Here is a 17,183-nt window from a genome sequence, read left to right on the forward strand (position 1 = left end):
CCCTTCAAGACAAAAAAGTACTAAAAACAGTAACTTTTGCCTCTTTCAGCTGTAATTTGACCCCCTTAACATGCTTCAAAACTCACCAAACTGAACGCACACATCAGGACTGGCAAAAATTGTGATCTAATAAAAAAACCTAACCCCAAATTTAAAAATTGCGCTCTAGAGCAATTTTTGAATAAAACGGAGAAAAAACTGCTCCTCGGATGAAAAAACTGACAAAACTGCCTGTAACTCCCACTGGGAAGGTCGGAGAGACATGAAACAAAAACCTCTATGTAGGTCTCACTTAGACCTACATTTCATAAATTGACAACCCCCAGCAGAAATCAACAGGAAGTTTGCTATTCCCCCTTCAAAACAAATTTTCTGTAAAAACCGGTCACCTTCCTTCAAAAACGAACTCCTCTGAGCGCGTTTGTCGTTTCGCCTTCAAACTAACACAGGAGAGAGATTGAACCCTTGTGATTACAATGACAGAAGCGCTAGAATATAGAATATAAAACATGTTTTCAGTTATTTCACTTTTTTTTTTTGTTAAGTACATAACTCCACATGTGTTCATTCATAGTTTTGATGTGACAATCTACAATGTAAATAGTCATGAAAATAAAGAAAACACAATTAAACAAATTAAACAAACTCTGCTTCTTCCTACTTCTTTTCGGACATGTTGGAATGTGAAACTGTAAGTATGTAAGTGTAAACATTAGGGGTGTAAAAAAAAATAAAAAAAATAATGCACACTCTTGGCATTCTCTCCATGAGCTTCAAGCACACCTGTGAAGTGAAAACCATTTCAGGTGACTACCTCTTGAAGCTCATCCAGAGAATACCAAGAGTGTGCAAAGCGGTAATCAGAGCAAAAGGTGGCTATTTTGAAGAAACTAGAATATAAAACATGTTTTCAGTTATTTCACCTTTTTTTTGTTAAGTACATAACTCCACATGTGTTCATTCATAGTTTTGATGTGACAATCTACAATGTAAATAGTCATGAAAATAAAGAAAACACATTGAATGAGAAGGTGTGTCCAAACTTTTGGCCTGTACTGTGTATGCAAAAAAAAAAAAAAAAAAAAAGCCTAATTATATCGAGGGTGTTTAGGCGCTGGAGTCATGTTCTTGGGCTGATTTTGTCGTCCTCTCGCCTTATAGGCACTCTACTCGGGCTTGCGGAGGTGGGTTTATTTTGTACCATTCACGTTCATATTTCACCGTTTGTTGCATTTTTGTTGCGTTTAACTTGATTGTAAAACATGCCGATCGAAAGGGGGTGTGACATTCATATTTTGTCAATATTCAGTGTTTTATCGTTCGTAGAAAATGTAAAATTCCATTACGTTTTTAGCATTCAATCAGACATTATTGTGAGGTTTTGTATTAGTGTTCCTAAAAATAGATATACCGGCCCCCAGACACATTTTTTTCTCTAAATGTGGCCCCGAGTCAAAATAATTGCCCAGGCCTGACTAAGATGAACACAACAAAATGAACACTGACCTGTGCCCAACCAAAAAATATGTATTTTTATACAAGTTTTCATAACGTTAATGTTGTTTGATTATTGCAATGTAGTTGAAATAAAAAACAATTTTTTCCATATGTTTTGTTATTTTGGTGCTTGTTTCAGTAATCCAGTACATTGTCCCTTAAAGAAGAGGACCTCAAGTAGAACAAAAGGCTGAGTCAAGTCAGAAAGGTAAGGCTGTTTAAAATCACTTTATTGTCACGTGTTATGCAGGCAAAGTATCTTTTCTTCTTTTGTTTCTCGATTCTTTTCCACTGACATAACGCATTTGTACAAACCAGTTTTAAAAATCTCAACAAACCGGGGAAGCCTTTGAGGCCAACCTGACAAAAAAAAAAAAACAATATCAAATGTCATGGCGACGGACAGACTGTAGAAAAAGATTTACAAATGAGATGTCACTAGAAAAAAAACATTACCAAAAACAAATGTTTGGTATCTTTTTTTTGTTGTTGTTTTCATTTCAAACACTTTTTTTTTTTTTTTTTTGCTTTCTTTTTATTCCCCCCCCAAAAAAACCAAAACATTATGGTGCGAGCAGGAGGAGGAACAAAACTGCCATGAGCATTAAAAAAAGAGAAGCGATATTACAGCAAAAAAAACTGAAACATGCTGTACACAACTCTAGAATCAACACACACAAATACAAATTCCAGCAAGAAGGCAAATATTACAAATCAAGATAATAAATTAGCTTTACACACCCGGGGGCTGCCGTGTTAAAACTGGGAGGGGGATGGTTGTCAATCTATAAAATAGACATATCATTTTTTTCATTTAATAAGAATGTACGAACACCACCGGAAACATCTCATCACGTTGCTAAACAGCCTGAACCGCCTCCCCCCCTCCCATACAGCGGGAACGGGATTCATATGGTGGTTGATCATTTTGCAATGCAGTCTGCTGAAAATGACGGAAAGCGCCACTCTCGTTGGAATTGCCACAAATCGCATTTTTTAAGATATTCAGCACGAAGGCGGAAAGCCCCGATTCGTCACGTTTCACGTGTCGTGTGAACGGCAACCGTCAGAAAAATTGTATGTACCGTATTTTCCGCACTATTAGCCGCACCTAAAAACCACAAATTTACTCAAAAGCTGACAGTGCGGCTTTTAACCCGGTGCGCTTTATATATGGATTGATATTAAGATTCATTTTCATAAAGTTTCGGTCTCGCAACTACGGTAAACAGCCGCCATCTTTTTTCCCCGTAGAAGAGGAAGTGCTTCTTCTTCTACGCAAGCAACCGCCAAGGTAGGCACCCGCCCCCATAGAACAGGAAGCGCTTCTTCTTCTACTGTAAGCAACCACCCGCCCGCGTAGAAGAAGAAAAAGCGCGCGGATATTACCGTACGTTTCATTTCCTTTGTGTGTTTACATCTGTAAAGACCACAAAATGGCTCCTACTAAGCGACAGGGATCCGGTTCATGAAAAGACGCAATCTCTCCATCCGCACACGGATTACTATTTCACAGCAACTGATATTCCTGTGAACCGCACTGTGGATACAACGGGAGCACGTACGGTGAATATTCGCACCACAGGGAATGAGAAGTCATCCTTCACTGTGGTTCTAGCTTGCCATGCTAATGGCCAGAAACTTCCACCCATGGTGATATTCAAAAGGAAGACCTTGCCAAAAGAGACCTTTCCAGCCGGCGTCATCATAAAAGCTAACTCGAAGGGATGGATGAAGAAAAGATGAGCGAGTGGTTAAGGTAAGTTTAAGTTTACGCGAAGAGGCCGGGTGGCTTTTTTCACGCAGCTCCGTCCATGTTGATATACGACTCCATGCGCGCCCACATCACGCTGGTTTTTAATATATTATTAAAGTTTGACTGACCTGACTGTTTTTTTGACATTCCTTTAGCGCAGTTAGATGCGGCTTACAACACGGGGCGGCTTATAGGTGGACAAAGTTTTGAAATATGCCGTTCATTGAAGGCGCGGCTTATAACCCAGGGCGCCTTATGGTGCGGAAAATACGGTACATTTTTAAAACAACTTTCCGTTCCCCGAGTTCCCAATGAACGGACAAAGAGGCTGTTTTTGTTGCACCAAGCAAAGGCTTGGAAAAATTCCATTGTGTACGATGGGAGGAGACGGGAGGGGGGTTATCTATTTGTCATCGAAGACCTGCTCAAGCTGAATCCAGGACCAGCCCAAGCCCGAGGCGTCTTTTTTTTTTTTGTGTGTGTTAATGTCACCGAAAACAATGACTGTTTACATACTCCCCATTCCTTTGTGTAAACAGGGAGTGTCCAAATGAAGGAGACGTAAACCTTTTTCGCCAGAGCGTGGGTGACACTGTAAGAGGTTACAGGTCGACACGTTTCTCCTAAATTGAAATCTGCCTCTGCGATGAGGTGGCGACTTGTTCAGGGTGTACCCCGCCTTCCGCCCTAATGTAGCTGAGATAGGCTCCAGCGACCCCAAAGGGAATAAGCGGTAGAAAATGGATGGATGGATGAATTCTGACTCTGTTTATTTCCTTGCTTCTTGTCTTGTTTATTAATAGATGTCATCGATGTTTGAACCTGACAGCAACCATATGAATCCCATCCCTCTCCTCGTCCTCTGCCGCGTGCTCCGTCCCCACCAGACAGTCCGCCTTCCCCTCTCCGCTCGTGTTAAGGCAGTTGTGGGTCACAGAGCAGGACGGGCAGCACAAACCGTAATAAACAAATTGCTGCCGGGAATCGAACACACACACACACACACATAAACGCACACGATAAAACGCAAGGAAATTAGCAAACCGCTGTATGTGTGCTCTCATTTGTCTCAATGTAAACATGACCCACTGGGATTGTCATTAAAGTATTGCTTTCACCTCACGTCGTTGTAGAAAGCTAGATTGTTTTTGTCTTTTTAATAGAAACTTTTTTTTCTCTCTCTCTCTTTCTCTAATGGCCACTCTACCTCAATAGGAATGCATTATAAATCTTTCTATATGTGCTTTTTGTTTTCTTGAAAGAATTGTCCTCGTCTTCTCCAAAGGAATCCACACCTGAGTCAGATCTGAGGACCTAAACTCACATTAGGTAAATCCTCTTCATGACACACACACACACACACACACACACTGATCCCAAGACTGCCCTCTGCTCTGCAACAGTCCTGTACCTTGATTGACCCTCAGCCCTGTCTGACAGGCTGGAAACAGGAACTTTGTGCATAGAGATGGGTGGGACCGCAATGTTTTGTCTTTCATCCCCGCACAATGTATGGATCGGTTATTTCAAAAAGTGAACATTTCAAAGTTAAAATGCAGTCCCTGTCGTGACCTCTTTTTTTGCCTTATTCAAACTCCTCCTCTTCCTCCTCCAGGTGGTTGGAGGCGGTGGGCGTGGCCGGCTCAGAGTCCCGGGAGAGGGCGGCCACCGCCATGATTTGAGGGGAAGAGCCCAGGCCCTCGGGGGGGTCTTCCTCCATGTCGTCGGTGGTGATGATGGCCACGGCGGCGCCGCCCTTTTTGTTCTGGTGAGTCTTGATGTGCTTGGAGAGGTGGTCGCTGCGCATGAAGCGCTTGGAGCACTCGGGACACTCGAAGCGCTTCTCTCCTAATGGAAGAAAATAGTAAGTCAAACTGTGATCGATACCGTATTTTTCGGACTATGTCGCAGTTTTTTTTCATAGTTTGGCCGGGGGTGCGACTTATACTCAGGAGCGACTTATGTGTGAAATGATGAACACATTAGCGTAAAATATCAAATAATACGTAAGAGACTAGACGTATAAGATTTCATGGGATTTAGCGATTAGGAGTGACAGATTGTTTGGTAAACGTATAGCATGTTCTATATGTTATAGTTATTTGAATGACTCTTACCATAATATGTTACGTTAACATAACAGTTGGTTATTTATGCCTCATATAACGTACACTTATTCAGCCTGTTGTTCACTATTCTTCATTTATTTTAAATTGCCTTTCAAATGTCTATTCTTGCTGTTGGCTTTTATCAAATACATTTCCCCCAAAAATGCGACTTATACATGTTTTTTTCCTTCTTTATTGTGCATTTTCGGCCGGTGCGACTTATACTCCGAAAAATACGGTGCTTCTTTTCGGGATATGGGAATTTTTCAGGGAATATAAGGTTGTTTTTTTTGTCGCGTTCAACCAACTTTTACTTTGAAGGACTCACCTTAAAGCAGGCCTGGGCAATTATTTTGACTCGGGGGGGGGTCAAAATAATTTGCATACAGCAAACAAGGAAGCCAGGACGAGTGAACAGAAAAGCAGGCTTAAATAGTGTCTCTTGCTTAGGCACAGGTGTGCTTCCCGAATAACAGAGGCAGGTGAAAATAATACGTAACCATGGTAACAAACTCAAACAAGGAAGTGCACAACCAGGAACTGAGGGAGTCCAAAACTAACAGAGCATAACTAAACTAAACATGATCCGGACCACGGATCATGACAGAGGAAAAAGAAGAAGCTTATCGACTTTGGGGTCGGCACGGACTACGAAGGCGGATGCGCGCAATTTTTCAGGACTTATGCAGATCCCAAATACACCAACAGTCACCAAAAGGTTAGAAAAGTTGCTTTTGCATAATATTGCGAAACAAAACGGCAGATAATGTCTTACCTTATACACACACTATAATAATACTCCTATGTTCAAGCACAGTACAATCCACCAAGTGTTAAATTGTACTCATATCATAGCTTACCAAAGTCGTACTAAAACATTTTGATATATTTTTGAGCGCCGTGTGTAATGTTCTATATTTTCAATGGAACATATAAAATGTTGGTGTTTACTTGAGTCATATTGCAGTCCACACTTATCTCTTATGTGTGACTGCCATCTACTGGTCGCACTTATCATTACACCATGTACCAAATAAAATTGCTTCGAGGTCGGTAAGCACAACCAAAATTAGTCCGTACATTAGACGCACCAGTTATGAGGCGCAATGTCGAGTTTTGAGGGGGAAAAATTATTTTATAGTCCGGAAAATACAGTAGTAGTTTTACTCTTGATTTTAATCGTATTCAAAAATTTTATCTAACCTCCTTCCAGTTTACAACCTTGTTAAAAATTATATGAAAGCATGTGTTAATCACAAAGATTATTACCAAGGCTTATGTCAGGCTGATTACAAAATAAATATGGTACTTATCAAAATATACTGCAAAAGAAGGGACTTTAAAAAAATGATAACATCAATTTAGTTACAATTACGCAGTGCTAAAATTAATAAATTATAACAAAATTAATAATTAAACATCCCGGAAATTCCAGACAATAAGCTGCTACTTTTTTCCTATATTTTCAACCCTGTGGCTTATAAAGTGGTGCAGCTAATTTATGGATTTTTCTTTTGCTGACGACCATAATGCAATATTTAAAAAAAACCCAAAAAAACCCCAAGAAGATTCACTGATAAGATGTTATTGTTGTTATGGCACCACCTTTTGGATGTGTTCGCTTACTGCAGGTGCTGCAGTGTGCTTCCATTTAGTGCTTTTAATCGATAGTAGAATTTCCTTTCCGTCTTGTAGCCGTCCATAGCGTTTCTACGGATTCTCCATTCCTCACTCCAAGCAACATTTGTAAGTTGTAATAATATAACTAAAACTATTTTATACTTACTAAACCATCCCATGTGTGATGTCTATTAGTGTTTTCATGCACATTTGTACGTGCTATTGCAATGTAATGAAGCCAACGTTGTTAGCATTAGCTAATACGCTAACACGTTTACAAGTTCTTTTTGGATTGTTTCAGTTTCACAAATTCCTCAGTAAATTCACCAAAACGTCACCGTGGAGTTAGAGTCGGTTTAGCTGATTGGAGAGCTAGCTTCCGCAGGTAGTGGGTCCAAGACGATGATTTCTGTTTTGTTTGATCAGCTGTTTTACTGCCGTGTTACAGGCACAGTTTGAAAACAATTAAGGTATGTAAATAAACATTTACAGAAACTTTCTGTGTAAATAACTCATTCATATGCGGCTTTTAGTCCGGTGCGCTCTGAGCTTCAAGAGGTAGTCACCTAAAAAGGTTTTCACTTCACAGGTGTGCTTCAAGCTCATCCAGAGAATACCAAAAGTGTGCAAAGCAGTAATTGGAGCAAAGGGAGGCTATTTTGAAGAAACTAGAATATAAAACATGTTTTCAGTTATTTCACCTTTTTTTTTGTTAAGCACATAACTCCACATGTGTTCATTCATAGTTTTGATGTGACAATCTACAATGTAAATAGCATACTTGCCAACCCTCCCGGATTTTCCGGGAGACTCCCGAAATTCAGCGCCTCTCCCGAAAACCTCCCGGGACAAATTTTCTCCCGAAATTCAAGCGGAGCTGGAGGCCACGCCCCCTCCAGCACCATGCGGACCTGAGTCCGCTTTCCCACAATATAAAGAACGTCTACAGTAAAGCAGTCCGTCTAAACAGCAATGTTGTGACACTCTTAAACAGGACAATACTGCCATCTAGTGCATTTGATGAAAGCACTTTTGTGCGTGCCACACGGCAATGCATCATCAGAGAGGGTGTTCAGCATGGTTAGAAAGATAGTGACAGAGAATAGAACAACCCTTAACTCAACAATGAGTAGATGAGTGTTGTGTGTGTATATGTGTAGATAAATGAACACTGAAATTCAAGTATTTCTTTTATATATATATATATATGTATGTATATATATATATATATATAGCTAGAATTCACTGAAAGTCAATTATTTATTTTATATATATATATATATATATATATATATATATATATATATATATATATATATACACACACACACATCCATCCATTTACTACCGCGTATTTCCTTCGGGGTCGCGGGGATATATATATATATATATACAGGTAAAAGCCAGTAAATTAGAATATTTTGAAAAACTTGATTTATTTCAGTAATTGCATTCAAAAGGTGTAACTTGTACATTATATTTATTCATTGCACACAGACTGATGCATTCAAATGTTTATTTCATTTAATTTTGATGATTTGAAGTGGCAACAAATGAAAATCCAAAATTCCGTGTGTCACAAAATTAGAATATTACTTAAGGCTAATACAAAAAAGGGATTTTTAGAAATGTTGGCCAACTGAAAAGTATGAAAATGAAAAATATGAGCATGTACAATACTCAATACTTGGTTGGAGCTCCTTTTGCCTCAATTACTGCGTTAATGCGGCGTGGCATGGAGTCGATGAGTTTCTGGCACTGCTCAGGTGTTATGAGAGCCCAGGTTGCTCTGATAGTGGCCTTCAACTCTTCTGCGTTTTTGGGTCTGGCATTCTGCATCTTCCTTTTCACAATACCCCACAGATTTTCTATGGGGCTAAGGTCAGGGGAGTTGGCGGGCCAATTTAGAACAGAAATACCATGGTCCGTAAACCAGGCACGGGTAGATTTTGCGCCAAGTCCTGTTGGAACTTGAAATCTCCATCTCCATAGAGCAGGTCAGCAGCAGGAAGCATGAAGTGCTCTAAAACTTGCTGGTAGACGGCTGCGTTGACCCTGGATCTCAGGAAACAGAGTGGACCGACACCAGCAGATGACATGGCACCCCAAACCATCACTGATGGTGGAAACTTTACACTAGACTTCAGGCAACGTGGATCCTGTGCCTCTCCTGTCTTCCTCCAGACTCTGGGACCTCGATTTCCAAAGGAAATGCAAAATTTGCTTTCGTCAGAAAACATGACTTTGGACCACTCAGCAGCAGTCCAGCTGGTGTCGGTCCACTCTGTTTCCTGAGATCCAGGGTCAACGCTCTCCGTTATCCATAGATGTATCTATAACCCATAACACGGTGGCCGAATGGATATAGTCACTCATGAACGGTCAGAGAAGCACAACGCAGTATTATGGGCCACCTTGCAAGCAACATCCCGTTCTCATTTGCGGATGTTTTCAACAAATCCGTGAAGGATATGTTCTCGGATTCAGAGATCGTTAGCCAGTACTCAAATGGCAGATCAAAAGCTACTCAAATAATGAAAGGTAAGTGTTTTTTGTTTTTTTAAAGTAAGCAGCAAGTATAGTACAGTTAGTAGAACTGTGTTTTCATTACTGTGTACTGTACTATATATATATATATATATATATATACCGTATTTTTCGGACTATAAGTCGCAGTTTTTTTTATAGTTTATGAAAGTTGCATAATGTTTTTTTCCTTTTATTATGCATTTTCGGCAGGTGCGACTTATACTCCGGTGCGACTTATACTCCGAAAAATACGGTATATATATAAGAAATACTTTAATTTCAGTGAATTCTAGCTATAAATATACCCCCCTTAACCCTGCCCACCCCCCCCCCAGTCTCCTGAATTCGGAGGTCTCAAGGTTGGCAAGTATGCAGTAGTTTACGTGTATTAGTTAGGGCCCGCATGGCCCATTGTATAAGGACTCCCAAAGGGAGTCCTTATGCAATGGGACATAAGGACCTATTGAATTTGTAAGGTTTTATTCTTTCTTCTTCTTATTATTATTCTTCCGCAACTTTGCGCTGTAATTTGACCCCCTTAACATACTTCAAAACTCACCAAATTTTACACACACATCAGTAATATACGGCAAAACTTTTTATCAAAAAACCAAACCTCAAAACTCAAAATTGCGCTCTAGCGCCCCCTAGGAAAAAAAAAACTAGACTGCCTGTAACTCCCACAAGGAAGGTCGGAGAGACATGAAACAAAAACCTTTATGTAGGTGTGACTTAGACCTAGTTTTCATAATAGTTTGTTCTCGGGCAAAAATCAACAGGAAGTTGGCAATTCCCCTTCAAGACAAAAAAGTACTAAAAACAGTAACTTTTGCCTCTTTGAGCTGTATTTTGACCCCCTTAACATGCTTCAAAACTCACCAAACTGAACGCACACATCAGGACTGACAAACATTGCGATCTAAAAAAAAAAAAACCTAACCCCAAATCTCAAAATTGCGCTCTACTGCAATTTTTTAATAAAACGCAAAAAAAACTGCTCCTCGGAAGAAAAAACTGACAAAACTGCCTGTAACTCCCACTGGGAAGGTCGGAGAGACATGAAACCTCTATGTAGGTCTCACTTAGACCTACATTTCATAAATTGACAACCCGCAGCAAAAATCAACAGGAAGTTTGCTATTCCCCCTTCAAAACAAATTTTTTGTAAAAACCGGTCACCTTCCTTCAAAAACTATCTCCTCTGAGCGCGTTTGTCGTTTCGGCTTCAAACTAACACAGGAGAGAGATTAAATCCTTGTGTATAAAATAACAGAACAGCGTTTTAATACCTGCTCCGGTTTTGATTTTATGAGCCTTCAAAGACCCGCTGCGCTGATGCTGCTGCGCTGCTGTTTTTTTTAAGATGGCTGCTTAAAAGCAGGAAGCACCAACGTGCCCACACAATGCAGACAAGGTAGGTACACTGGACAAAAGTATTTGGACACTTGGGACTAAAACTTGACAAAAGTATTGGGACACTTAGGACTAGCACCTGCCAAATACGCGGGCCCGACCAATGCTGCTTGTAGCTTTAATTGTATATGTTCTTGTTCGTTGTCCAACTCCTCTCTTAAGCAACTATCAGTCTGTCAAAAAAAAAAAAAGGTGTTATTTTGGTACCTGTGTGCGTTCTCCGGTGTCTCTGCAGCTCGTCGCTCCTCGTGAACCTCTTGCCACAGAAGATCCAGTTGCAGACAAACGGCCTCTCGCCCGTGTGCCAGCGCAGGTGAGCCCTCAGGTGGGACGTCTTGCCGTACACCTTCCCGCAGCCTTCCATGTGGCAGATGTGTTGCTTCTTCTTCGTGGGGTCCCCACTGTTCCTGCGCCACAGGGCAGATGTTTATTTACTGCGGGACTCGCGCGGTCCGGCCGGTGCACAAAAAACGTGATTACAGCACACTTGATCAAAATGGTGTTTTTAGTGCTCAGACCTAATTGGAACATGTAATCTGAAGTTGTCCATCTGTTAGGCCAGTTGTCGTCTGTAATTCCATCATTATGTCGATACGCACGCATTATTTCATAAATCCTCCTGTTTTCAGAGCTGTAGATTATCGCCAAACTGGTTATTCTCAAACTTATTCCACCAAGTACCACCTCTGAAAACACTTGGCTCCTCCAACATTAAAATGCAATATCCCAAGTATTTGTTAAAAACAAGGCAAAGGTTTTATCGAAGAAGTATATTTGATATTTTGGCCACTGTAACATTACACAGTTTGAACAGTAACACTAATCCAGGGATGTCAAACTGGTTTTCATTGAGGCCCACGTCGCAGTTATGGCTGCCATCAGAGGGCCGCTTTTAACAGTGAATAATTTACAAATTTGCCTATGCATTTTATTATTAAATATTTTTAATATTTAAAAAAATCTGTATATTTCTTGTTAAAATTCTGGTCACCATTTTTTTTTTATGCAACATCTACAGATTATTTTAAAACATATTACAGTAGATGGAAAACCATTTTATTTACCATTTTTAAAATGGCACCACAGTTATTTTACGGTAAAACACCAACAGTTTAGTTGCCAGATTCTTACTGTAAAATGGAAGGTAGTTTGTTCAACATATTACTGTAAATAGAAAAACAGTCCCTCTGGTATTTTTTAATTCTGGCAACTGAGCTGCCAGTTTGTTACCGTAAAATAACTGGTACCATTTTTCCATTTACAGTAACAACCACCGTAGATTTTACAGAAAAAGAAAAAAAAAAGACCGCGTCGTCGGCAACATTTTATAGTCAAAACAGTGGTAGAGTTTTTTTCAATTTACAGTTTTTAATTGAACATGCTGTAAAAAAACTGTCATTTTAACATATCGTCCTTTTTTCAGTGTAAAATTTGATGCACAACTTGCCTTGAAACCATAAGTCAAGCAGATATTGAAGTATTTATTTTAATTTGAACAATGTGTGGAAACTATAGTAATATAATATTTGTTGCAATATTGTATAATATTAACATTTAAAAGTAGAGATGTCCGATAATATCGGACTGCCGATATTATCGGCCGATAAATGCTTTAAAATGTAATATCGGAAATGATCGGTATGTTTCAAAAAGTAAAATTTATGACTTTTTAAAACGCCGCTGTGTACACGGTATATTTGTATAATGTGTGTGTTCTGAAATAGTGATAGAGAACAGAACAAGGATGGAAAATTCAAACCTTAACTCAACAATGAGTAGATGAGTGTTATGTGTGTGTGTATATATGTGTAAATAAATGAACACTGAAATTCAAGTATTTATTTTATTTTTATATATATATATATATATATATGTATGTATGTGTGGGAAAAAAATCACAAGACTATTTCATCTCTACAGGCCTGTTTCATGAGGGGGGGTACCCTCAATCATCAGGAGATTTAAAATCTCCTGATGATTGAGGGTACCCCCCCTCATGAAACAGGCCTGTAGAGATTAAATAGTCTTGTGATTTTTTTCCCACACATACATATATTGCGCTCTACTACGGTATCGAGCACTATTTTTTGGATAACCTTATTAAGACATATATATATATATATCTATAAATGAATATTCAATAACATGGCAAATTCTTGCATCCAGCACACCTTACAATAGTGGTAATAAAAGATGCAACCTATGCTTGAAAGAGAAACTGTTTATTATTTACCGTCCAGACCTGTCATCCCTCAACAAGCGCAGCGAAATTGTAACAACATGCCGCCATAGACGGAAACACCTCCTAGGTAACACATGAGCCAATCACCACGCCCCTAGGCCAGCCTGTACCCACCCACTCTGTGCCCTATATAAACCATGGTATGCGAATGCTCCCATTAAAATCTCCTGACGATTGAGGGTACCCCCCCTCATGAAACAGGCCTGTAGAGATGAAATAGTCTTGTGATTTTTTTCCCCACACATACATATATATATATATATATATATATATATATATATATATATATATATATATATATATAAAAATAAAATAAATACTTATTTATTTTATTTTTATATATATATATATATATATATATATATATATATATATATAAAAATAAAATAAATACTTGAATTTCAGTGTTCATTTATTTACACATATACACACACACACAACACTCATCTACTCATTGTTGAGTAGGTTGGCAAGTATGCACTAGATGGAGCCTGTGTATCCTACAGTTTGAGAATTACTGCTCTAGTGTGTTTTTCAAACATTACCAGCCACTTTTTTGTTTACCCATGAAATGAATGAAGTTAAAGTGCTTGATGGCACCGCCATTACTGTAATTGAAAGCTAATGACACTTCACATTTAAATGTTAACTGACGTCTTCCTACCTTGCCTCTCCATCTCGACAGTTTGGGCAGGAGCAGGCGACTCGACGGAGCCTCTTGCTGGGCGGCCCCTCCTGGTCTGAGGAGCTCTGCACAGATCCTAACTGGTCCGGACTCATCGAGGAGCCGGACGCCACGTTACCCATCGTGACCGTTAAAGGGGACGACTGGACTTTGGCGCCATCCTGCCCCTGTGGTTGACCTGACGACGACATGAGAGCGTGAGGAAAAAGTGCTGACAAAGCATTCCAAAGTAAGTAAACGAGGTTAGTGGTCCTTACCCTGTAGACCTGTGATAGTGAGGGGAACGCCCTGCACTTGAACCCCCGCACTGCCTAGTCCGGCGATGCTGACCGTCTGCACACCGGACCCTGGGTTGATCTGAGCCGCGCTCAGCGTCAGGGGGGCTCCGCTTAGGGACACCAGTCCTCCACCGGTCCCACCGGCCATTGGGGCCAATGTGAGCTGCTGTGGCATTGCAGCTCCCAGGCTGCCCTGCAGGGACACACCGCCGGGCAGCTGCAGCGTCTGCCAGGTGATCTGTCCAGTCGGGGACAAGGTGGGTGTGCGGATGAGGACCTGGGCTGGATTCTGAAAGGCCTGAATGGGCTGCAGTGTTTGACCCGGTGCCAGCTGTAGAGTCTGGATGTGCTGCGGCTGCTGGGCTTGGCTTTGACCTGTAGTCTGTGGATGCTGCAGCTGGATCTGCTGCACTAACTGATGTCCCACCTGCCCTACGATCACCTGCTGAATGGTTCCTGGCATGTCCGTCTGACTCTGAACTCCGTTGGCCTGGTTCTGACTTTGTGAATCCGCCTCGGCACTTTGTGCTTGGTTGTCAGTCATTACCTCCATCCCGGCGGAGACCACTTGCGTCCCGTCTGACGCGCCGTCACCTGCGGCCAGCGTTGTTATGGATCCGGCGGCTGCCGGAACAGAAAGTGCCGCTGTTGTCACCAATTGGTTGCCATTGGCAACAGAGAAAGTGCCATCTGCTGATTGGATAAGCTGCATGGTGCCGCCGCCTCCGACATTATTGATCACAGGCAATGCCAGGGTCATGCCACCGAGGTTTATGGGCACCGTGGTCATGACCGGGGTCTGAGAGCCCTGAAGGGTCTGCAGCTGCAGAGGGAAAGACTGAGCAGGGCGAATCTGCAGGGGGACCGTCTGGCTGGTTGTACTTGACAGCATAGTCTGCTGATTGGCCGGCTGGAGAATGGCCTGAGCCTGGCCTTGACTCGGACTCTGGATAATCTGAACATGCTCAGGTAAAGCCCCGATAGAGGCCGTCTGAGTCGGGTTGATATGGATCTGCTGTCCATCAGCGGTCTGCAGGTGAGGGATGACTTGATATTGGACCCCGCCTCCGGCACTGGGTAGGTTCTGAACCTGGATTATCTGAAACTGCTGTTGCTGGCTGGCAGACACGCTGTTGGTCCCCGCAATGGCCTTCACCTGGACACCAGTTAAAGCAGTTAGAAGAACAATGCTGACGTCTGATTTACCGTATTTTTCCGGATTATAAACCGCTTTTACTAAACTATGCATTTTTCCTCGCTAACGGCTAAATTATGGAATAGATTAAGCAAAGAAATCAATGTAATAAAATGATCCACTATAAGAAACTGTTCAAAGTCAAAGTGTTTACAAAGAAGAAGAATCCTGAAACATCTTGACTCTTTATTAAAAAAAAGAGATAATCTTATTCTTTTTTTTGTTTGATTTGCCGTTCTACTGCCGTGTCTCAGGCAACGTTTAGAAAAAGGTATGTACAGACGTGGTCAAAAGTTGACATACACTTGTGAAGAACATAATGTCATTGAGTTTCCAAACATTTCTACAACTCTTATTTTTTTTGTGATGTAGTGATTGGAGCACATACTTGTTGGTCACAAAAAACATTCATGAAGTTTGCTTCTTTTATGAATTTATTATGGGTCTACTGGGTCAAAAGTATACATACAGCAATGTTAATATTTGCTTACATGTCCCTTGGCAAGTTTACCTGCAATAAGGCGCTTTTGGTAGCCATCCACAAGCTTCTGCTTGAATTTTTGACCACTCTGTTGGTTTTCTGACATGGACTTGTTTCTTCAGCATTGTCCACACGTTTAAGTCAGGACTTTGGGAAGGCCATTCTAAAACCTTCATTCTAGCCTGATTTAGCCATTCCTTTACCACTTTTGACGTCATTGTCCTGTTGGAACACCCAACTACGTCCAAGACCCAACCTCCGGGCTGATGATTTTAGCTTGTCCTGAAGAATTTGGAGGTAATCCTCCTTTTTCATTGTCTCATTTAAAGCACCAGTTCCATTGGCAGCAAAACAGGCCCATAGCATAATACTACCACCACCATGCTTGACGGTAGGAATGATGTTCCTGGGATTAAAGGCTTCACCTTTTCTGGGTATTGTGGCCAAACAGCTCAACTTTTGTTTCATCTGACCACAGAACTTTCCTCCAAAAAGGTCTTATCTGTGTCCATGTGATGCCATGTCAGAAAACCAACAAATTTAGCTGAACTGCACCGATTTTGTCAAGAGGAGTGGTCAACAATTCAAGCAGAAGCTTGTGGATGGCTACCAAAAGCGCCTTATTGCAGTGAAACTTGCCAAGGGACATGTAAGCAAATATTGACATTGCTGTATGTATAAACTTAAACTTTGTCTTCTGGCGTCTTCTATAGCGAGATTTGTTTGGCTCAGTTATTACTCTTCCATTGATTTGGACTTACACAATACCCAGCAATATGTTTGGAGGAGAAAAGGTGAGGCCTCTAATCCCAGGAACACCAATTCCTACCGTCAAGCATGGTGGTGGTAGTATTATGCTCTGGGCCTGTTTTGCTGCCAATGGAACTGCTGCTTTACAGAGAGTAAATGGGACAATTAAAAAAAGAGGATTACCTCCAAATTCTTCAGGACAAGCTAAAATCATCAGCCCGGAGGTTGGGTCTTGGGCGCAGTTGGGTGTTCCAACAGGACAATGACGTCAAAAGTGGTAAAGGAATGGCTAAATCAGGCTAGAATGAAGGTTTTAGAATGGCCTTCCCAAAGTCCTGACTTAAACGTGTGGACAATGCTGAAGAAACAAGTCCATGTCAGAAAACCAACAGAACCAACAGAGTGGTCAAAAATTCAAGCAGAAGCTTGTGGATGGCTACCAAAAGCGCCTTATTGCAGGTAAACTTGCCAAGGGACATGTAAGCAAATATTAACATTGCTGTATGTATACTTTTGACCCAGCACATTTTCAGTAGAGCCATAATAAATTCATAAAAGAAGCAAACTTCATGAATATTTTTTGTGACCAACAAGTATGTGCTCCAATCACTCTATCACAAAAAAGTAAG

The 17,183-nt window shown here is 40.9% G+C and overlaps 1 protein-coding gene and 1 long non-coding RNA gene across 4 annotated transcripts in view; one reads left to right on the top strand and one right to left on the bottom strand.

Moving 5' to 3' along the window:
• Positions 1 to 1,095: 1,095 nt before the first annotated feature.
• On the top strand, positions 1,096 to 5,419 carry LOC133621246 (uncharacterized). 2 transcript variants are annotated; one of them, XR_009817627.2, is made up of 3 exons: positions 1,096 to 1,705; positions 4,516 to 4,582; positions 4,869 to 5,419. It is a non-coding gene; the product is annotated as an uncharacterized lncRNA (long non-coding RNA). The 2 variants fall into 2 exon arrangements; XR_012051036.1 differs by lacking the exon at positions 1,096 to 1,705 and having other exon boundaries at positions 4,463 to 4,582.
• Positions 4,558 to 17,183, bottom strand: part of sp4 (sp4 transcription factor) — a 29,607-nt gene continuing 16,981 nt past the window's right edge. The window contains exons 4-7 of one of the 2 annotated variants that reach the window (XM_061983229.1): positions 14,108 to 15,284; positions 13,830 to 14,028; positions 11,131 to 11,324; positions 4,558 to 5,101 (exon numbers count right to left, since the gene is read on the bottom strand). In XM_061983229.1, coding sequence (XP_061839213.1) covers positions 4,839 to 5,101; positions 11,131 to 11,324; positions 13,830 to 14,028; positions 14,108 to 15,284 — 1,833 coding nt within the window. In that variant the 3' untranslated portion in view covers positions 4,558 to 4,838. Of the gene's footprint in view, positions 5,102 to 11,130; positions 11,331 to 13,829; positions 14,029 to 14,107; positions 15,285 to 17,183 lie in introns of both variants that reach the window. The other variant, XM_061983228.1, reaches the window with a different exon arrangement.

The sequence above is a fragment of the Nerophis lumbriciformis genome, linkage group LG21, assembly GCF_033978685.3.
Source record: "Nerophis lumbriciformis linkage group LG21, RoL_Nlum_v2.1, whole genome shotgun sequence".
Classification (NCBI taxonomy): domain Eukaryota; kingdom Metazoa; phylum Chordata; class Actinopteri; order Syngnathiformes; family Syngnathidae; genus Nerophis; species Nerophis lumbriciformis.